Source organism: Leptosomus discolor, chromosome 2 (genome assembly GCF_034619465.1).
Source record: "Leptosomus discolor isolate bLepDis1 chromosome 2, bLepDis1.hap2, whole genome shotgun sequence".
Taxonomy (NCBI): domain Eukaryota; kingdom Metazoa; phylum Chordata; class Aves; order Leptosomiformes; family Leptosomidae; genus Leptosomus; species Leptosomus discolor.
Window position 1 is genome coordinate 18,419,030 of NC_141392.1, and position 23,210 is coordinate 18,442,239.

The window sequence follows — 23,210 nt, forward strand, 5'->3', positions numbered from 1 at the left end:
CTGACTTGTGTCCTGGATCTACCCAGTTACAGTCAATGGGAGACTTACCAGTTACTGAAATGAGCCCAGATTTAGGCTCGAATTGATTGAACCCCGGAGGGAAACACTGAGAACTGAAAACTGTAGAAGTCCCACAGCAGCAACTTCATTTGATGGAAGCCTGACCCATGCAAGCAGGAAAACAGCCCACAATAAACTGTTTATAGAGATTTTTAGAACATTTCCTATGCTCAGCACACCACTGACTGCAATAATTGTCATTCTTCTCACTAGCAGTGATGCTCTGGCAGAGGAAGATGATAGCCCAAATAATGCGGTGAAGAGGGCGGGTTTGAGTAGCTCTCAATCCACAATTGTGCACGCTTGTACGACTATCCGCTAGAGTAAAAGAAGAGGCTGAATGAAAAGACTGGTGGCCCATGATTAATTCAGTCCATTTAACATATTTTTTTTCCAGTAAGGAATCTGAGCTCAGAGGAACAGAAGCATACAGATCAATTTGAAATACTTCTGTGTTGGATTTAATGTCACAGAACACTCGTGTGCATTTCAGGATGTTTCCAGTTGTCTTTCTCGTCTAACAAAAGGAAGATCAAGCCCCAAAGTACTACTAAAACTTAAAAGTGAAGGATTAAATTTCACATTTTGGGCAAGTGAATCTAATGGACTGTGAAATAAGGAGAGCTGAGGGAAAATGAGGGTATGTCCAAAGCCCATTAGTGTCAGTTGGGGGAATGCTGCCATCTTGGATGGGCTTTGAATTAGCACACCTGTATGAGGCTGAATACGGCACAAAAGTACTTTTTTTTGTATGAAGGGTATTAACTAACTAATCCTTTGGCAACTGCCCTGAAGTTCCTTCCTCAACTCTTCTGTACAGAAAGGACCTTGGTTCCCTTTTCTAGCATCATGCCTGCAATTACACTCTTCGGCACTACAATTACAGAGGCATTACACTGTGGTTCTGCTCCACAATATCTGTATATTAACATTCGTTTGATATAAGCAGAAGAATAACCGCATGACAGAATAATTGCGCTCTAATGATTATATAGTTAAAGTACCTGGATTATAAAAATATACATGCATTAAGTATCAAACTAAAGAGATAATAATAAGTCATTAATTCATATAGGCAACTTCCAGAAATATGAATGAGTTATGATTAGCTATCCTAAGGCATAGCACTAATGTAATTACAGTAATTATATTGTATTTAGTAAAGGTAAAAGAAGGGAAATTGTTGCATGAACCTTTCTTAAGGCTGTTGTTTTCATTCTGAAATGGAAGAATTTTGTTCGATTTTTTAGAATGACTTACACTCTAAGATTTCTCCCCTTCTACTTCTTCTCACCTTCCCTGCCCCCCCCCCCCCCCCCCCCCCCCCCGAGGAAAGCCTTTAAGAAGGTCAGGAAGGAAGCCGGGAAGGGAAGGGAAGGATGGGAAGAAAGGAAAGAGAGAGGGAAGGGAGAAAAACGAAGAGCTCTGTCCATCATTGCCTGCACCGAGAGACAGAGAAAAGAGAGAAGAGGCGAGGAACGGGATCCCAAAGCCCCTCGGGCTGGGGGGCCGGTGCCCGTCCCTGACCCCGCCGGGACATGTGGAGGAGCGGCCCCAGCCCTGCCCTTCCCAGAGCGCCGGGCCTCCCCCTGCGGGCCGCGAACGGCCGCTCCCCCAGCCCCGTGCCGGGGGACCGTACGTCCCCCAGCCCCGTACCTGGCGACCGCGCTCCCCCGCCCGGGGCCCTGCACCCCGGCCCGGGGCTGGCGCTCCCCGCGCGGGCGGCGGGGCGGGCGGGGCCGCCGGGCAATTTTTTTTTTCTCAATGAACGCGCCCCCCCGCCGCGCGCCCGGTCTCCGCCCGCCCCGCCCCCGGTACATTTGCATAATGACGGCTGCCGGGGACGGCATTGGCTGCTGGCGGGCGGGCTCGGGCGTGATGTCAGCGCTCGCTGGGTAATGCCTGCGTTGTGGCGGGTAGTTGGAGCCGGCAAAGCCCGCGCAGCGGCGGCTCCGGGCGGACCGGCGCGGCGGCGGCCCCGGCGGTCCGGCTTCCACCGCACCGGCCTCCACCGCGGCCCGGCCCGGCGCCACCCCGGGCGGACCAGCCCGGCGCAGTGCTCCTCGGCGCCGCTGCGTGGCCGCCAGCCCCGCGGGCGCAGGACGGGGCGCTGCCGGCCGCCGCGGGCGGGCGGGTCATGGCGGGGGGCAGGCTGCCCGCCCGCCTCTTGGCCGCCGCCTGCCTCGCCCTGAGCTTGGCCCCGGGGGCGGCGGGGCCGCGGGAGAGCCCCGGCCTCTCGCGGCTGCAGAGGAGGAGCCTGGCGGTGGACTTCGTCGTGCCCTCGCTGTTTCGCACCTACGTGCGGGAGCTGGTGCTGGGGCCGGCCGGGAGCGCCGCGGCGCGGTGTCGCCTGCGGCTGGACTGCGCACCTCTGCTTCGCGCCGCCCGCGGAGGGCTGCCGCGGCCCGCGCCGCCCGCCCCCCGCGGCGGGCCCTCGGCGGCCGGGCGGCGGCTGCGGCGCGCCAAGCAGCTGGTGCTGGAGGTGGGCGAGGGCAGCCTGCGGGACGGCTGCGCCGGCGAGCCGCCGCCGGGCCCCGCCGGGGCGCAGCTGGAGTTCAACCTCACCGAGCTCTTCGCCTGGTGGCTGCGCGCCGGTGACGGGCGGCTGCGGGTGCGGCTGATGCCCGAGCGCCGCGGCGCCCTCCCGGGCAGCGAGCGCGGGCTCTCGGCGGCCATCCGCGCCGCCCGCCCCCGCCTCCTCTTCCACGTCTCCGCGGCAGGTGAGCCGTGCGTTGCATGCCGCGCCCCGCGCCCAGCCCCGCGGAGCCCCCCGCTGCGTGCGCCCCCGCGGAGCCCCCCGCCGCGGAGCCCCGGCGGTGCGGCGTGCTATCGGCCGCGGGACGTGCGTCCAGCCCTTCCGCGGAGCCCCGGTCCCTGCCAGCCCGGCGGGTGCAGGCGGGGCTTCCCCTACCGGCTCGTCCTTAAGGGCTGCGCTTTACCGGTGCGAAATGCTCAGGGGGGCTTTTGTGGGGCTGGGAGGACCGTTTTGAGAGCGCTGAGAGATTTTTACGAAATGCCAAGAGTTCATTTGTGCCAGACAGCCGCAAGCAAGACCCAAAGGTTAAAGTGTCATTAGTCTTAAGGACAGCAAGATCAGGTTCTTTGAAACTTAAAAAATACGATCTTAAAAAGGAAAGCTTCCTCAAAGTGCTGCAAGTGATTCCAAGGTTATGTACAGGCAGACCTCAGGGAACAGCACAAACGTTTCCAAAGCTCGGGCTGATCAGCCCATTTGTACACTAATTCTGTGGGGCATTGATATAAATATTGGTAACTGTTCTTTAAACGTACAAGGTAATGGCTGACAGACAAACCTGGAGAAGCAGGCTTTCCTCTGGATTTTGTGTATCTGGAACTGAGTTAATTTCTGTCGCTTTTAAAACCACAGAGAATCCCTAGCGAACTGCACGGTGAGACAAGAAGTTGTACATCTGAGGAGGCTCATGTAGCACTGGTGCTTCTGTCAAGAGAGAACTTGGCTTAGAATTTTGGTTCTGGATGGCAGCGATTTGCAGTCAGGGTATGGGGCAACGCTGTTACCTGAAATCGAGTCTCTGCTTTGGGCCAGTGATGGAGAGAGATTTCCATTCCATGTGTGCGTTCTGCCTTTAACACAAGCTCTGATTCAGGCTCTCCCGCTAAAAGAATATAATACCTGGAGGACTGCAGGGCCAAATAATTTGTCACAGTGAGTTAAGTTAAGTAGCTTTTATGAAGCTGTGTAGAAGTCAATGGTGTGTCCCTGAGTAGCCACCTGCTTAATGGACCACAGAATATACTTAAGTAAATTCACAAGAGGTGAGACAAGTCAGTGCTGGGCTTTGAATACAAAGTTGGAGCAACTGATTTTTGATGCTCATCTGAAAAGCTGGGCCAGCATTCTGAATAGCTACAAACTGAACCCATCTCATTCCTTGCTGCCTGCAATGAGCATCGAAGCAGGCTGTCAGAGCAGGCTGGGTGTGAGTCAGTCTTACACTTGTGGCTGAAGTGAGATACCTGGGCTAGCTGTTCCTGTGTCAGTTCTGGCAGGGATAACGCAGAGGTGCTGTCTACCACAAGGTGGCTAGGTGAGGCCAACACACCCTACCTTCTAGCAGGTCTTGCCTGCTATATTGCAGTAAAAAAAGAGTAACTAATGAAAATTAAAGACACCAAAACCCACTGTGTCTTTTTTTTTTTTTTTTTTCTCTCCTTCCTGTTTGTGGAATTTATTGTGAGTAGAAGTTCTTTTGCTTTACAGATCTTCCTCTTTGGCAGTGAAGATACAGCCTTAGCTTCTAATGCCACCTTCACTCTGGTGCTTATAGCAATCAGGGAGCTGGATGCATTTGCCTTCTTTGAGGATGAAGGTGTGTTTTTAACCTGGGTGAAGGGTATACATGTGTATTAACACGTGCTCTGGTCTTATGAATACAACGCAAATGGAGCTTTAACCAAAGTTAGTAAAACCCAAAGGCTGTCGGTGTTGTTTGTTGTCTCACTGTTGAGAAGAAATGTGTGTTTTTCCAGGGAGATGAGTGAAGTTAGCTATGCCCCTGTGAAACCATGTTGGAGACAAGGCTCTGCTGTTTTTACTGCAACACAGCTGTGCAAAGTCACTCATAGGGGATGCAGGAAAAGGAGGTGCAGAGGGAAGGAATATGGACCTCATTTACCTATATCGCTGTAATAACTTCTAGCAGCTGTTCATAATCTCCTGTAAAAATCCTAGTCTCTTCTTGAATTCTACACCAGGGTTGCTAACATGCATAAGTTGTGTCACTATAAAATTGCATCTTTGCTTTTTCAGGAATGACACCTTATTGTAGTTATACCGTTACACAGCTTTGCATTGTATTTGTGACATGGGTTTGTTTAAAAACATTAAAAGTCGGTTCTTTCTGCTTTGTGAAGGTGCTGCCTATGTGAACGCCATGTGTCACTGCCATGCTTAAATTTGCCATGTAGCCCTGCCGACAGCAGGATGTGCTGACACAGCGATAACAGCATGAACAGCATTTACCAGCCCATAAGTGTGCAGATTCCAGCAATTATTAACACCATTGCAGCTAATGTGTACAGGGCTTAACTAAAGCCCTTCCTAAGGCAACAGAGCCTTTCCTTCATTGGTTAAGCTAATTGGAAATGGATTTCAAACAACACAATCCTCCCATCACAATGTAAAGCTGCTTCACTTATGTTGACATACTTAGCTTTTTTTTTTTTTTTTTTTCTCCTCTGCTGGAGATGCCCAGGACTGCAGTACTTCCAGGAAAAGATAAAATTCCCTTGCTAAATTATTTTTGCCAAATTATCAGCTGTGTGAATGGAGAATGAATTACATTTTGGGATGAGAAAAAATGGCAAGGGGGTGAATTCCCATTGACCTTAAGGGTGGCAACAGAGTCCTGTAATGCTTTATTCTCTTTAACTGTTACAGTCTCTGATACTGGCTCAAAGATATTTAGCTGAAGTGAACCTTTTCCTTTTTTAACAGTATGTTTGTGTGAAGTCTACAGCAGTTTTTCTCCATGTGTTGCTGGACAATTAGTAAAGGATGTACTTACTGGACTGCTGTTGTTTAATACATAAACCATAAAGTTCACAGGAATTTTTACAGGGTTATCCTGTAAATACTGTCAATGCCAGATTTCTCTCACATGCTCATCCTTGTGGGAACAGAGCATCCTGCAAGAAAAAGCTTCTGTTTAGAGAAGCTGTGGTCCTCAGCATATCTACCATTTCTCTGTCAGCTTGGCCTTTTCAAAATAGGGTAAGAGAGAGTTTTGCTCTCTTGGAAATGCTTTCAGAATTAATATTGCCTGCTTCTCCTTCCACCAGTGCTTCTCTGGGACAAAAAAATCAAATTCATTTCAATCATTTCTGTGGAAAAACACACAACAAAAAATGCAGCAGAAGGGAGGGGCGAGCTCAGAGGATCAGTGCTGCCAATCTCCCATACATTAGGCGAACCTCCCAACAACCAGGTTGCTGTTGACTTTGCTCTCATTGTCTTTGGTTTGACTGGAAATTCCACCCTACCTCCAAAGAAACCTTTCCCAAAGAGTTTAATCAAAACAAGTACATTGCTGTGGGAAACTGAACAGCTAGTGAACCCTTCTGTCAGAAGAGTCCTGGCCAGTTTTAATTCTGGTCTTACAGGATTTGCTATAGAAATACAGTGGGTCTCTGTAGCAGTGTACTCTCTGGACAGGTTATTGAGCTTTCTTGGAAAAAATCCTGAATTGTTTCTATATAGAAACTGTCAATTAAAGAACAATCTGAGCATCAGCACTGACCACCCCTTGTATGACTGCTGCTGGCCTAAAATGACTCCCAGGACTTTTAAGATCAGATAGGGTAGGATGGGGGCCTTCTTGGCAAATCCGTCCCACAGATAATATGGCGTGGGTAGGTAGGGGTTTGGGTTAGACCAAGGCAAGTGTTGTACGCTCGCATGGGCTCCATAGTGATCCAGAGCCCTTGCACCCTAACCCTATGTTGGCGTTCGGATTTTTTTTCGTGGCAGTGTCACAGGTAACTGATCCACTCACTGTAGGGCACCTGAGCCACAAATGCTGCTAAATAGGTTTCTTGTGAGTTTACTCAGGAAGTTTAATAAGCTGAAATGGCCATAAAATAACTTCCCATGAGAACTAATTGCTACTTACATATGCAAAGGTGGGAAGCGTATGTTGAAAAGGGGCATACAGGGATGAAAATGAGTCATTTCTCCCTCTAAAGGTCAATGTACTTTCATTCATGAAATAGATTTAACATTCCAATTACATTTTTTAAATAGCAATGCATAACTTTTCATCCTCTGGCTAGGCAAAATATTACGCCTTCATCTAAAATTTTATTAACTTGCCACATGTATTCTCCCTGAAACTGTCTGCATTCACTACATACCAATACTACTATAATGCTGAGGCAATTAGGCTTTACATCTTTAGGGTACTGCCAGCATGCACCTGAACTCATTTGCAGGAGGAACCCTTTGCCTAAAGATTAGAAAAAACTTCACAGTAAATGAAAATGTCTTTTTGAAAGTGGACATTTTGTAAATGAAGATCAGAGCTCCAAGCTGAAATCTGACTGTAGTAAAGTCCGCAGAATTCTTTCCACATATTTTAGAGGTACCAGCATTTAACCAAGGTCTCTGAATTGTATTTCTCTTCTGTTGTTTTTTGGTTTTGTTTTTCTGCTTTCAAAGAACAGAGTTTGGAGTTGCGCCACACTGATCAGAAAACTGGTAAAAGGCATCAGTCACTTTCCACTTGTTCCCTGTTTTTCTCTCATCCTGGACTGTATGTGACATCTGAGATCTGATCTTGCTCTTCTGTTAAATCGGTGGCAAAACTTGGTGAATGAGACTGAACCGTTGGAGTAGGGCTTCTGAAAGGTTTTTGTTGTAGTGTAAGTGGTTTTGCTTTTTCTGCTCTTTTCCGCTGGGGTTTTGCACTTTGCCTCAGCTATCAGGCCAGCTTTGCCAGCCCAAAGCTTAAGGACGGGCCCAAGTTGCACTTGGGTTTACTCTAGACGTGAACTAGTGCAAATTGAGGTTTTCCCTTTCTACCCATGCGTTGTCATGGGTGCCAGTGTGCTGCATGCTTAGGAGCATCTTTCCCAGTCCTTCGTGCCCTAAGTCTTAGGTCTGTAGCACCTCCCTCTAGACCTCCAGTCACCGATGCTCTCCAGAAATGTGGATTTAGTCAGTCCACAGTGTCCGTTCTTGAACTGTAAATGCCTGTTCAAGAGGAAACCAATTGCCCAGTGAAGGGTTTGCCTGGCTTTGTGGGCAGCACGATCCTTGGTCCTGCTGCTGTCCTGCCTGTTCCTGTCCAAGTCACTTTCCAACTCCGTCACCACCAGGAAAACTTATAACATATGACTGTCGCTGCTCACTGCAGGGGAGTTGGACTAGATGACCTTTAAGGGTCCCTTCCAAACCAGACTATTCTATGATTCTGTGACTCTCTTGACTGATGATGCCTTGTTCACTATTTCCATGCTGACCACAAAAATTTAGGGCTTTGCAAATTTTTTGCCAATTATTTGCCAGATAATGTTAGAAATGATACTCGGTCTTTGAGTGGTTCACGGAAAACATGCTGTCATCACTATTCCACATTGTTTTGCTTGGACCAGGGTTATGCAGTGTTGCTGGTCTTTGATGGGAGTCAGAATTACACAAAATGTGTTTATGATTTCTAGGTCTGTTTTCTGCAAATTTTGTTTACTTTTAGGCTCATTGTTCTTATAAATGTTGTTATTCATAAGCATGTTCAGTAAAACATCCGTAAACAAGCACCAAAAGGGACACAAGTATCAGTTTATTATGTTTGTTTTTTTTTTATTTGAATGAACATTTACGGCACATTTTAAAAAGATGTTTTCTCTAAGCTTGCTGTGCTTTTATTTCCCCATCCTTAAAAATGGGGAATAAATACCTACAGGAAAGAAGTGCACTAGGAGACTTAAATGCTTTATTATACAAATGCAGAGACATCCTTTAAAATCAAAGGCAGTTTTGCAGTGTCTGATGAATTGTATCCTGAAGTAATCTGGTCATTTGGTTCACTGCACATCTCGCATGAACGTTATATGATAGGAAATAAAATCTGTGACAATGTTTGTGAATTAGCCAAAGAAAGGAGAAGTGAGGGGAGATTGTCAGTAGCGTTTAGTCACAAAACTCCCAAATAAATGAGCCTCATCATTGTAAAGAAGGTATCACCTTTTTCAGTATATCAGTGCTAACTCATCTGGGGTAATGGTGTTTTGGGAGTCCAAGTTGTGATTTTCCTCGCAAGCGGCAGCAAATTCCATGCTGTGCCTGGACATTTCCTGTCTTTAATTCTCGTACCAAACCATCCACTTGGGCTAGCTGGGACTCGAGTACGGAGACTAGCAGAGCTACTTTTTCGGCACAGTAGATTTGCCTAACAGCAAACAGCAATTCAGGTTGCCTGCTTTCCAAATCTCCTTCTATCCATTAAGCCACAGCATCTGTTTCCTGAGAAGCCACTTCTGAGCTCAGTGGGGCTGCTGAGACTGCAGTGCTGAGCTGAGAAAGGTCCTTTATGAAATGTGCCACATTTGTCTTGCTTCTCTAATTCAGAAAAATTTGGTTGGAGAAAAATGTCATGGAAGCATAAATGCAGATTTGATAAGTCTGACCTTTCTTTTCTTGCGAACAATAAATGTCAGAAAGCTTAAAATGACAAGCTGGAATGGCTGGAGGTTATTTATGTGTTTAAATATTTAGGCAAGAAACACATTTTGAGACTAAAGTCTAATTTAAATGAGTATTTTGATTTATGACTGAGGCAGCTGAGTAGCTTCATGGTTGTCACTATGCTGCTTAGCATGGCTACTCAGAAATTCCCTGTGGCAGCATAGATAGGACTTAGATATCTCTACTTTCAGAAGCTATAAACTATGTCAGTAGCAGTGAAGGAGAATCATCTTCACTTGTTAGCCATGTAGGATCTGTAGCTGAAGTGTTCTAGCTGTATCCACTAGAAAGGGCTGGTGGCTGGCTGCAAACAGACTTCAGAAAAGTTTATAATGTCAAGTGTTTTAAAGAAAATGGTAAACTATTGTGGAAAGATGACAACGAGTCTGGAAAAATAGGTACCAAATGTGAAGTAATCCTTGTGGTTTGAAAACAGCCTATCAGTTAGTATCTTGCATTTATTTTTCCTTTTGCCGAAGAACTTTGGTAGGTAGCTGGAAGGATAGCTTCAAGAATCGAGTTCTGCTTTGACTTCCAGCTTAATTATCTTGCAGTATTGGGTCTGTCGTCAGTGACTATAGCACAGAGTGAGCAGGGAGGAGGAGAATCACGTGAGGAACTGGGCTCAGAAGAGGGGTTGTGCATACACAGCTCTGTCATTGACGTGTCGTGTGACACAAAATACTTCCCTTCATGGCAGACTTTGCAAAGCAAGGGTAGTTTTGACTGCTTTTGAGCTCTGTTGGTAAGTGCTGTTTTTTTGTGGATTACTAGTGCTTTTACTTTCTAAGAAACTCAATAAAGACAACAAGGTGAAGTCTGAACTCTCAGATTTCTAAGGGCAAAGCTAAAACAGCCTACCATATTGATTTATTCCCATCTCTGCAGTGCTAATCATTGGACTGCTATTTCCTTCACTTCAGTGACAGCAAACTTCTGAAGCTTAAAAATGGCATCAGTTTTGCTTGATGCTACAGAGACTGAGTTTTGTTTTTCTTGAAAAATTATGAGCCTTACCTTTGACTATTAAAACACCACCTGTCTTGAAGCCAAATGGTCAAATTCAGATTTGCAACTTGAATACTTTGTGAGGCCTTGACCAGGGTCACTTGTAGCCCCATGAAACATGAGGGAGAGTGGAACAGGCTGTGGTTCCTCTGCCTGTGGCCAGCTGGCCAGGGTGCGTTTAGCAGCTGCAGCTGGGCACCATCTCCATTTGGAGTGAGGAGCTGCAGGTGTTGGCTGCTTTTGGCTATTGAGGGCTGCTGAGAACACTGAGCGCTGGCTGTCCTGAGAATGGAAAACATTATGGAGACAGTGGGAGAAGGTTTGTCCTTTATGGTTTCCTACTTAAGGTATCAGAAATTAACAGAGAATGGGGAATTTGAGATTGTTTAAAACTTTAGTGGCCTACCTGTTTCTTCCTAGGTTACAGATGGCAAGTGGAGGTATTAGGCAGGAACTTTTCATCTAGATGGTTCTAGAAATGTGAGGCATCCCCTTTAGAACTTGTCTTCAGCAACTCTTCAGTTCAGTTTGCAAATCTCAGAAGTCTTTCAGTGATAGTCCAATGTTTACATCAAGGCAGAAGAACTACCTTTCCTGCCCAAACAAGGGCATATGCTGAATCCATTTTGGACTGGGGTTTCCCCTGTAGCTTTACGCTGCGAAGAGGTGTAGGCTCTTTTTGCAGGCTCCATCTCATTTTCTTACTGACAACCAACTCTCTCTGGTGTTGTCTTACAAAACTTTGTGATGAAAGAAAACCATGACTCTGCTTCCAAGTTACAAGCTGGGCGAAGGGAGAGAAGATGGTTCTGTGTAAGCTGAAGAGCAAAGAACACTTGGCAGGGGGGAAGCAGGGGTACTGCAGTGGTGAGTATGGATTCTTGTGCTGTGTATTTCTTGATATCTATTAGGAAGAGGTAATACTAGTCTAAGTACCTGCTGAATGATGTGTATTAGAAGGCATATTGGAAATGGTGTTTCTCCATGTCATACTCTTTCTAGGACTTTTATAGAATCATAGAACCATTTGGGTTGGAAGGGACCGTTAAAGGCCATCCAGTCCAACCCCCCTGCAGTGAGCAGGGACATCTTTACCTGGATCAGATTGCTCAGAGCCCTTTCCAACCTGACCTTGAATGTTTCCAGGGAGGGGGCTTCTACCACCTCTCTGGGCAGCCTGTTCCGGTGTTCCACCACCCTCATTGTAAAAAAATTTCTTCCTTATATCTAGTCTAAATCTGCCCTTTTTTAGTTCAAAATGGTTACCCCTTGTCCTGTTGCAACAGGCCCTGCTAAAAAGTTTGTCCCCCTCTTTCTTTTAGGGTCCCTTTAAGTACTGGAAGGCTGCAATAATGTCTCCCCAGACCCTTCTCCTCTCCAGGCTGAAAAAACTCTCTCAGCCTGTCCTCATAGGAGAGGTGCTCCAGCCCCCTGATCATCTCTGTGGCCCTCCTTTGGACATGCTCCAACAGTTCATGTCTCTCCTGTGCTGGGGGCCCCAGAGCTGGACACAGCACTCCAGGTGGGGTCTCACCAGAGTGGACTAGAGGGGCAGAATCACCTCCCTTGACCTGCTGGCCACGCTTCTTTTGATGCAGACCAGGGTACGGTTGGCCTTCTGGGCTGCGAGTGCACCTTGCTGGCTCATGTCCAGCTTTTTGTCTACCAGCACCCCTAAGTCCTTCTCTTCCTTCATCCCCCAGCCTGTATTGATACTGGGGGTTGCCCTGACCCGTGTGCAGGACATTGTGCTTGGCCTTGTTGAACCTCATGAGATTCACATGGGCCCACCTCTCCAGCTTGTCCAGGTCCCTCTGGATGGCATCCCTTCCCTGAGATGTGTCAACTGCACCACTCATCTTGGTGTCATCTGCAGACTTGCTGAGGGTGCACTCAATCCCACTGTTAATGTCATTGGTGAAGATACTAAGCAGCACTGGTCCCAGGATGGACCCCTGAGGGATGCTACTTGTCACCAATCTCCATCTAGACTTCGAGCCATTGACCACTACCCTCTGGATGTGACCATTCAACTAATTCCTCATCCACTGAACAGTCCACCCATCAAATCCATATCTCTCCAATTTAGAGAGAAGGATGTTATGGGGGACTGTGTCAAAGGCCTTACAGAATTCCAGACACATGACATCTGTAGCTCTTTCCTTGTCCACTGATGTAGTCACTCGGACACAGAAGGTCACTAGGTTGATCAGGCAGGACTTGCCCCTGGTGAAGCCATGCTGGCTGTCTCAAATCAGCTCCCTGTCCTCCATGTGTCATAGCATAGCTTCTAGGGGGATCTGTTCCATGAGCTTCCCAGGCACAGAGGTGAGGCTGACAGGTTGGTAGTTCCCAGGGTCCTCCTTTCTACCCTTTTAAAAAATGAGTGCAATGTTTCCCTTTTTCCAGTTGCCAGGGACTTAGGCTGACTGCCATGACTTTTCAAATATCCTGGAGAGTGGCTTGGCAACTACATCAGGCGATTCCCTCAGGACTCTGGGATGCATCTCATCAGGTTGCATAGACTTATGTAGGTTCAGGTTCCTCGGGTGTTCACGAACCTGAACTTCTCTTACAATGGGAGGGGCTTTGCTCCCCCAGTCCCCATCTTGTGGTCCGTTGACTCGAGAGGTGTGGGAAGAGAGGTTGCCAGTGAAGACAAAAAAGTTGTTGAGTGAGGCAAAAAAAGTTGTTGAGTACCTCATGAGGCCTTCTCCTTGTCCATCGTTACTAGCTTGCCAGTCTTGCTCATCAGGGGCCTACACTTTCTTCAACCTTCCCTTTTTGGTTGACATACCTGTAAAAGCCCTTATTATTGTTCATCGCACCCCTTGCCAGCTTCAGCTCCAGCCGTGCCTCCCCCTTCCTGACCCCGCCCCTACCCAACCGGGCAGCGTCCCTCTACTGTTTCCAGGATACCTGTCCCTGCTTCCACTGCCTGTGCAATTCCGTCTTGCCCTTTAGTTTGCCCAGCAGGTCTTGACTCAGCCATGCCGGTCTCTTGCCTTGCTGTCCTGACTTCTTACATCTGGGAATCGAGAGCTCTTGCGGTCTATGGAAGGTGTCCTTAAAGATCTGCCAGCTCTGTTCTGTGCCCTTGGCCCTGAGGGCAGTTTCGCAGGGTGTCCTATTGACTAACTCCTCGAAGAAATTTGCTTTCCTAAAATTCAGGGTCCTGGCTTTACTCTTTGCTTGACCCATATACCCCAGGGCTGTGAACTCCACCAGTGCATGATCCCTGCAGCCCAGGCTGCCTGCAGTCTTGATATTACCGATTAGCTCGCTCATGTAGGTGACCATCAGGTCCAGTATTGCATCCCCTCTGGTAGGGCTCTCTATTACCTGGCTTAGGAAGTGTTACCTCAATGCACTCCAGGGGTCTCTGGGATTGCCTACAGCTTGCCGTGCTGCTTTTCCAGCAGGTGTTGGGGTGGTTGAAGTCCCCCAGCAGGACGAGAGCCTGTGGGCGTGAAGCCTCCTGTAACTGGAGTAAGAAGACTTCGTCCATAGGCTCCCCTTGATCGGTGGCCTGTAGTAGACACCAACCACAAGATTCCCTTTGCTGCCTCAGTCTCAGCTTTCAACCTGCTCATGGCTATTCAGAGACAACTCTTCACACACTATCCATTTCTTGATGTAGAGGGCAGCCCCTCCACCCCTCCTTCCTTGTCTGTCCCTTCTCAACAGCCTGTAGACATTGATAGCTGCACTCCAGTCATGGGATTTGTCCCGCCAAGTTTCAACCAGGCAACCAGGTCGTAGCTTTCTAGTGGCACAGTGGCTTCCAGCTCCTCCTGTTTGTTGCCCATGCTGCACGCATTGGGGTAGACACTTCAGCTGAGCTGTCAGCTGTGTCACCTTCTTAGAGAACACCTTCCTTTGAGGTATTTCACCGGTGTTTCCCTGTTGGCTCCTATTACCTCAGGAGCCCCTGGCTTATCTCCATGAGACTTCAGGTGTGTAGCCAGCACATACACTGTGTTGCTGTGTACCCCTTATATTATTGAAGATTTCTTTCCAGCTCAGTTTTGAAAGCTCGCGTGGTTCTTCTGAATGCAGTCACTGTAGTGCCTGTGACATGCAGCTGAATATCTGTGATTTCACCTATCAGAAATCTGTGGTGATCCTTCAGAGCTCTGCAAGTTGCAGCAGACCTCTAATTACAACTTGTACATTGGCATTCGCCTGCTGTTTCTACTGGCCCGTTAAGTAATGGGCTATCTCAGATGCATCAGGATGTCTGGGCTTTTTATAGCCTCTTTCATGTTAGATTCTCAAAGTACTTTAAGCCTTATCGCCCTGGTGACAATGATAAGCATTATTATATCTATTTTACAGAGGGGTCATAGAAGCCAGGGATGGAAAAAGCATTATTTGATTATGTTAGACTGCAAGTGCTGAATACAATTTTCTCATATAGAATATACTAAATAGTGATGTGTCTCTCTGCTTCAGCCAAAAGGCCAAGAAAGAACAAGAAATTACAGTTGAGAGGCTTGATAACTGACTGGAAATACTGTAGCAGTTATTGGCAAAACCACCTTTGAGTCTTCTCTGCTCCACACTGTGTTTGTGACACTTGTCTTTCAAATAAATCTGGTTTTGTTGCATACCATACTTTTTACAATGTTTGCTTTTTGGTTTTGGCAGGGTCTGTGATCTGCCAAGCCTCTCCCTATCTTCAGATATCGCCCTGTGGCCTTTCAGTTTGTAGGGCAGCGTATGTCGGCGTTAGAGAGCATGATGCAATGGTTATTTCTGAGGGACATTTCATTATTGATGCTAATTAAACTTGAAACTAATGAGAAAGGATTACTTTTCAGGGCTGGAGAGGAGGCCAGAATAGTTATTATAGGTTAATTATTCTTCTAAAATACTTGGTTTAAGTAACAATTCATTTTGTCAACTTTTTTTCTTATATTGTACAAGAGACTTATTTGAAGAGAATTCGAAATATAATTGCTGCACTGACCTCATCTAGCTCTCAATCAGTAATCTCCTTCCATCAGCAAAAGGTTAATAAAATCTTTAAGGAAAGGAATTCTGTGCCTTATCTATGTGTAGACAATTCAGAACAGGTCTCCCTGCAAGTATTTCCTATTACCCTTCTGCATGATTTCCTTGACATACTTTTTAGATTTGAAAAATGTTGTATTCCGTAAAGCTTCCAAATTTAATGGTTGCTTTGCAAAACAGGTGTATTACAGAGGCAGAGAGTGAATCTACTCAGGGCTGGCTTGAGAGTTGGCACATAAGTCAGAACCTGCTTTCTCTGTTCTGCGTCTGTGTGATGATTAGTATTTGCTGAGTAACCAAGGAAAGGAGGAGACAAGGCTCATTTTACATAGGAGCCAAGGTCTCTTCCTTGCTGGGAAGCACTATGGGTTTTGGCAGGGAGGGCACACACTGGCCCCCTTTCTTCCTTCCCAGCTCTCATGTTTCTTCCTCTTGGCTCTTTGTAGAGATGAGTAATGGCTTCAGATTGTTGCAGTGCTGTATACTACAAAAGAGGAAAGGGAGAGCTGGATTAGTGATATTGTGAGTGCGGAAAGCTGAATAAAATGTTTGTGGACAGGGAGCATATCAGTCTTTATTAGCTGTAAATGTTAGGGTGGCTTATGTACTCCATTAACTAACTGCCTGATGCCTTCTGTCGGGGCACCTGCTTTGCAGATGTGGAGCTCTTGTATTAATGCTAGGGCTGTGAAGGCGAATGTCCACTTTTGAAGGTGATGTGAGAAACAAGGGCTCGCATGGTGAGAGGTTGCGGCTTAGGAAAGCCCCTGGGTGCTGGGGTGATTTACCTACTGAGTGCACATTACAGTCTGAGGTGCAACACTGCCTTGGAAGGGCAGCATTCACCAGTCCCGAGTTCAATAAAAGTTACATCCTCCATCTGGGCAGTGGTACCAAGTTCAAAGATAAAATGTGCTCTGAGTAGTCGCTCTTGCCAAAGGACTCTGCTTAGGCCAGCTCATAGGATTTTGGATAATATTTGAAGTGCCGAGTCCCTTTTGTGGTTAAGTTTTTAAATCACATAAAGATTGATAAAAAGCCCAATGTTTCCTTCTCTGCCTTGCCAGCCTACTGTCCTTTATCTCCTGAAACAAAGCAGCATTAACTTTTAAGATCTGATTCAATAACATTTTATGGATAATAATTATGACTGATATTAAGCCTTCAGCAACCAGTCTGTATGGAGACTTAATGTATTGAGGTTTATTACCAGTGTAACCTATCTTTTTACATTGGTTGTAAAGCAGTATCAACTATACCGATAAGAGCAAAAAGAAACATCAATGAACTATTTGCCTCTGCTTCTCTGCAGGATGTTCATATGCTTGCCACTTAATATTGCTAGCACGGTGGGAGTTTGCTGGTAAAGAGTTTTTGTTTACAGAGCCTGTTTGCACAACTGCAGAGTTGTGATGAATGAATGAATGAGTGAATGAATGAGCTACAGCAATCCTGTGCTGGGAAAAAGAATCCATTAATGGATAGACCCTGGAGACCAATTGATCATCCTTTCCCTTATTATTAAAAGGGTGCGAATTCAAAGTTTTCAGAGATGCTACTTAGAGACAAGCTGCGCAACTTCGTCTGAGGCTTATCCCAATAATGGAAGTTCTCGAATGTATGAAACTTCTTTAGACACCTCATAGTAGTGATTTTTTTGCCGAAGTTTCCCAGTTTCCCTCATCTCATTGCGACAAAGTTGTATGTATACATCATAACTGTTTATGGAGATGGGTCCCTGAACCAAACTGAATTGTAGGTTTAGCAGAAGAAAGCTCTGGTAGTTTCTAAGTCCTGAAGTGCTATGCACGGTGGTCTAACATAAATTACAATATGAGAAAGGAAACTTACCTTAGTTTCCATACAGGGTTGTTGCAGAAAGTTCTCCTATTGTGTTGGCACTGAAAAAGTCACCTGAAGGACCCAGGAGTGGGTCCTTGCTCAGCTGAACCTTGTAATGTTCATGCATCATTAACTGTAACTGTACTATATAGTTGCCTTTTTTGCCTTGCTCCTCCTCATAACTTTCTGTATAAGGAAATCTACCTCCCTGGTAAGCTCAAATAAGATGCTGTCTGCTTGTGTCCTTTTTGCCTTTTTGATGGGAAAGCAGAAGGGAATTCTAAAGTGCTCCGGGAGCTACATGGAGGCCTTGCTTTGACATCTCTAAATATCTGAGTAATGGGGTGCTTAGAACTGATTTTACGTGTGATGGATGCTCAACAATAAGGAATCACAAATTGTGGGCAGCAGAGCTTGGAGAGGAGAGCTGCTCAACAAGATTAATGGGAAGGGAGACCTTTAGTGTAATGAAAGACACAGTTCAGGCTTGAAAACAGACAATGACACACTAGATCGAGTCTTGAGGAGCTGGACGGTCAGGTTACCTCTGCAGGCAGTAATTCTGTGTATTTCTAGAGCCTTTTCCTAGATAGGAAACACAGAACAGCTGTGAGACAAATGCACTGTAATTCTCACTTCACCCACAAGTGTGTTCACTGATATGCCAAGGGATCGAATTGTCTAAAGGGAGCTGTGATAAGGATGTTGAAGGAAACATAGACATTCCTTTTTGTTCTAAGAAGCACAAGCCAATAAGAAAAACAGGATGAGACTGTGGTAGAACACAGCTGGGTCTGAGCACTGTTTATTTTGCAACCAAAATACAATTCTTTTAGGTATCTCACTGAGCACTTGGTGTAAGGTTGAGGCTGAAGTCAGTGAGATCCTCTGTGGATGTCAACTAGCCAGATTTTCCTGTGGAGATGAAAACTCATGACTTCAGACAAATCATGCAAATGAAAAGTAACTAAAAAAACAACCTAGGTCCCCTTTGAATTAGACAGTTAATAAAAGTTTAAAGGTGTATGTATTTTATTACCAGTAGAAATATCAAGTTTAAAAGACAACAAATATCTCAATATTTTTATTGGAAATAATAATAAAAATAAAAAACAGGTGGAAGTGTGGCTCATATTTCCCTTCCACTGTAAGCTACAAGCTGTTAGTAACTCTGAATATCCTGACTAAGGGGGTATGAGCAGGAGGCAGAATTAGCAAAATGTTAGTAGAGCTGGCTACAGGATCATTGTTGTGACTGCAACTGTTTGACAAGGATAATAGTGTGTGGAAATGAAGCCAGCAAACATTTTAAATACATCTAAATATAGAGGATAAACCAGCAAATAATAACTGGACCAGTAATCAGATGCAGGCGGCCTTATCTGTAAGTACAATGGCTTGAAAGATGCTGGTAGATAAACATTAAGAGGACTATGAAGCTGAGAATAAATAGAGCAATATCCTCTAAACAGTAAAGAGCTGGAGCACAAGACCCTGGAAAGACATTCAGGACTTATTGCTTGAGAAGGATCCCTAAAGCTGTCAAGCAGATGTGCAGCTGATAAGTAGATGACTTGCTGGGATGTTGACTGAAATAGTAGAAGAAATAAATCAAAGGGGATTGCATTAGTGTAACTGAAGGCAGTATATTACTTTGCTTTGAAGTATAGTGTCCTGTGGAGAAAGCGATGACTGTCATCCCATAAGAATGATCAAACTGAGTGGAGACAAGTCCCAGATTTAGGCTGTAGCATAGGCAGGGGTTTCTCATCTGTGCAGTAGTAATTTCCAGGTTTTCTTAAAGGCCTTGGACTGGAGTTTGATGGGAGGCTTAAGGGGCTGATCCTAAGCCTACTGAAGCCAATGGCATCCTCACATTTTACATCTACTCCACTCTACTACTCTCAGCTACGGCCAGGCTGGGCAAGAACCATCTTTCCTGCTCTTTGCTATCAGGCCATCTGCTGTAAGTGTGGGGGGAGACACAGCACACCTCATTTTTTGTGTCAGAAGATAAGAAATAGAACTTCTTTTCAATCTGGCATTTTTTTTGTCAGGACTTAGTCTATGATGGTAAGCAAAAGAAGACATTGCTGCTAAGTTTGGTGATCAAAACAGTATTGTCTGTGCTGTCCTTATACAGGCCAAATGAGCATGTGAGATGCTGAGAGCCCTTGTTCCTGAATTCTTAGTCTTTTGTGGAAGGGGCTTTTGACCATAAATTGTTGCACTCTAGCCTTTAGCCATCAAGCACCTCTTACTCTAGCCAACTCTTAGACCTTTGGCATCCTCTGTCTGGGTTTTGAATTAAACAAAACCAAGGAAGTGTCAACCCAATAAGGGGAATGAAGGAGTAAGAGCATCCTAGTGCAAAAGGAAAAATGTCAGCTCACCAGAGTCCACTGACAGGAGGAAAGCGCTTGTCAGGCAGAATATATCTAAAGAAGTGGAAGGTTCTCATAGTCACCTCTTAAAAATTTTACATCCATTGTTTATTAAAGACTGCCTCTCTGAAGACCTAGTTTCAAGTTTTTTACCTTTTACTTGAAATTATATTTGAGTTACCCTAAGGTACTGTACAGCACGAAGAGACCAGGTGGGTCTTGTCACTGAGGATAAGCACCCTTCCCCTCTTCCACCCTGCCTATGCTACTGTGGTCATGCCTTCATGGAAAGGTATTTTTACGTGGTATCCCAGACTTGAAATTAAAGAGGATAACAAATTTTCCCATTCTGCCCCATGAAAAAGTTCTCAGTGTATGATGTTAACATTATTTCAAATACACTTTTGTTACTTAGAAGTTTGAAAACAAAGTTATTTTTAAAAATAGGGTAAAAGGACTGGAAGGGGGGAAATGAGGCAATATCCTTTCTGAAAAGAGGTCAACTAACTTCACATGTCCATCTGAATGGATAACACCACTTTTTACTCAAGAAGGGAGAGAAAATGCCTTGTTCCTGCCTCTAAAATCTGTTCCAAAGTAGCTGTGATAGTCAAGCCCATCTGCAAAGATAAAGAGCTGAAGTATGTTCTTGTCTCTTATCATGTCTTTTATCATCACTGTCATCCCTTTCCCCAGAAGCACTTGGGGATGGTAGAGTGGGTCCAGATTAAAATGCTCAAGGAAAGGAAAAATAATATGAAGGTCAAACTAGATTATATTAAAGTTACATCAAGAGAATTATCAGAAGGAAGAGCAGGCAAAGTACCTAAAACATAATGAAAACTCTTATCCAAACTAGTTTACCACTAACATGAAAGTTCCTTTTAATCTCCTGTGTCAGTTCAAGCCAGAATAATTAAGAAGTTTTTTTTTCCTAGATTCTAAACTGGTCCATTGATTGATCCTTTGGGATAACATCCTGGGAAACATCCGTTTTATTCATAGTTTTGTTTTCATGGCAAGACCAAGACTTCCGTCTCATGGGTGCACTGTGAGCCATCCTAGACAGTATAAACTTGTATTCTGCCTCAGGACTTTCATGCTGATGCTCTAAGAAGAAAAGCTTTATATGGTGATTTTTGAGCTGCTCCAGGCATATCCCTAGCCTGGCAATGAAAGCCTTGCAAGGTAGCTTTGAGAACGTGGCTCTCTGTCTAGAGCCTCTTCACTGACCTCCCAGCCCTGGTCACTGCTTCACTAAAGCCTGTCTCCAGATCCTCATGGACAGTTCCATTATCCTGGAATGATCATTGTGTCTCCTGAAAACAGAATCCTGTGGGGTCTGGAAGCAGTTCTGTTTTCTCTGGGTAAGACGCAGGTCCCTTCGGCCTCTCTGGACGATCTGTTGTTGTCAGGGTCACACACAGGAGGTTTCAGCTGCTCCTTTCAGTGCGTGCCCAAGGGCAGGGAGGGTGCTTTATTTTTGGAGCTACAGTTTCATGAAGATTCAGTTTTGAAAATCGCCTCTGTAGAAAGTCACAGGTGAAAGGCCTTCTGGATCAGAGCCAAAGCTGGAGCTGCAGAGGGGCAAGTTCAGCTGCAGTGATCTGAATCTCACCTGCCTTAAATGCAGAGACCAGTTGTGTTTTATTTTCCAGGCAAACCCATTTGTTTGTTTGTCTGTTTTTACCAGAAGCTTCTCTGTTAAAGGATTTTTTTCTTTTCTGTCTGAGCAAGCTAAATGCTGTGTTATGACTCTGTACTACAACAAACAGGAATCACTTCCCAAAATAGCCTCTTCCTCCAATGAGGTTGATTGTGGTGGAAGTTGTACCTCACTGTGACTGGTCCTGTCATGACTTGGTCCTACACAGATCTGCTTTGATGCCACTTCCTCCACAGGTTCCTTCCCAAGTCCTGTTTTTTATATTGCATTTCTGAACAAGTAACTCTTCTCTCAAAGGCGCTCTGTAAAAGCAGCATGCTGCAGTTCCTCCGAGTAGCACTGAATCTGTGACAAAGCTAAGGGAGTTTCCACAGCAAAGTGATAAACTACTGGCTTCTCAACTTTTTTGATGGCTAAATGGAAAATGAGGCAGGCAGCTTTACCCTTTAAAGTGGAGAGAGATAAGGGCAGTTTCAGTCTTTCACAATCAGCCATGATCATCGATAAAATGAAGAGTTACTTGGTTTTTAAACTGGTGTCTCAATAGTGAGGGACTCAGTTTTTTTACCGGTATTCATCTGTGCTCTTCAGTAACAGAAGATATTTACTAGTATATTAAACAACTAAGTTTTCACCTGTTAACTATTTTCCTTGAAATGCAATTTTAAAAAGCTTTTATATTGGAGCTGTTGAGGAGATCAAAACAAGTAAGACTGACACCCAAGAAAATGACAAATTGCTAGAGTTGAGAGAGGTGGAAAGTGAAGTTTTGTGGCAGTTCTGTAGTCTTTCACAATCCTAATTTTTCAGTAAAACAGTGACATCAGTGAACCTTGTAATCTTGCTGAAGTGCTAGGGAATAGAAGCGAGTTTGTCTTTCTCCTTAGGTTGTGTTATAATCTGTGTCGTTGGGGAACATCTCTGATACTGCAGGGAAGATGCGAAACTGACCTCCTGTTTTCTTCAGTCTTAGAACACTTCATATAGTTCACTTTGTTCTTTTCCTCCCTCTTTTTGGGGTCTGATGTAATTTACCTGTTAGTTCTGATAAATGCATGCCACTACCCCAGTTAAAACCAGCAGTGAGTCACAGCCTGGTCAGTGCATGGCGATGGGTGGCATTGTCAATGGTGCCACCGTAGGCCTATGCTCTGGCAAGTGAGCTTCCCCAGGTCACTAAAGTGCTTGAGGCCTGATTGGAGCTCTATGGCTGTAAGAAAACATCAACTGAAGGTCACGGCTTTGCGTCTCTACCTGGATATGCAAAGTGCAAACATCTATACCATTACAGCTTGCCTTAGGAGCTGCAGGTTAGTTTCTTGGCACACCAAAAACTTTAGCAACTTTCGTCTTCACAATTCCTAAACAGGTCTGGAAGTCCCTTCCAACCTCAACCGTTCTGTGATTCTGTGACTGCAGACATCAAGTAGGATTTGGCCAGGCTTTTTTAGGGCAGCTTGAGCTGTGCTGTTACCCTGTGATACATGTTCTTAACCGTATCGTTCTATCTTTTTCTGAGTGCCAGCGATCCGAGCATCTCTGCTTGGAATATTGTGCTCAGCTTTATGATACTCTGTGTACGTGATTGCTCACCATGCACATCAACAGAATAAAGCAGTGTCTGTCATTAGGAGAGTGACAGGTTTTTGACAAGATCATTGGATCCCAAGTTGTGCATGAGTTCTCTAACTGCTTTAGGGCATGTCTTGGGTACCCGATTGTTACACAGGACTAGTATTTGGCACTCTCACAGGGACAGCAGGTCAGCCCATTGACGCCTGCCCGCTCTATTAACAGACCAGTGAACCTACTGTTTAATATTTGTATGATAATACAACACAGTTGAGAACCAAGTTATGAAGTGTAGGTCGCTTGGTAGATGCAGCAGTCAGTGAGGGAGCACAAGGTGACAATGAAACAGTTCAGCTTAGCAGGCGGGGGCATTGCAGCTGTTTGTGCTCTAATTGCATCTCTCCAGATGTTCCTGTGATGTGTGGTAGAAGCCAAGCAG

General features: G+C 45.4%; 1 protein-coding gene across 1 annotated transcript in view; it reads left to right on the plus strand.

Moving 5' to 3' along the window:
- The first annotated feature begins 2,197 nt into the window (after positions 1–2,197).
- Positions 2,198–23,210, plus strand: part of ALK (ALK receptor tyrosine kinase) — a 319,157-nt gene continuing 298,144 nt past the window's right edge. Inside the window, exon 1 of the mRNA XM_086460670.1 lies at positions 2,198–2,780. Coding sequence (XP_086316796.1) covers positions 2,198–2,780 — 583 coding nt within the window. The remainder of the gene's footprint in view (positions 2,781–23,210) is intronic.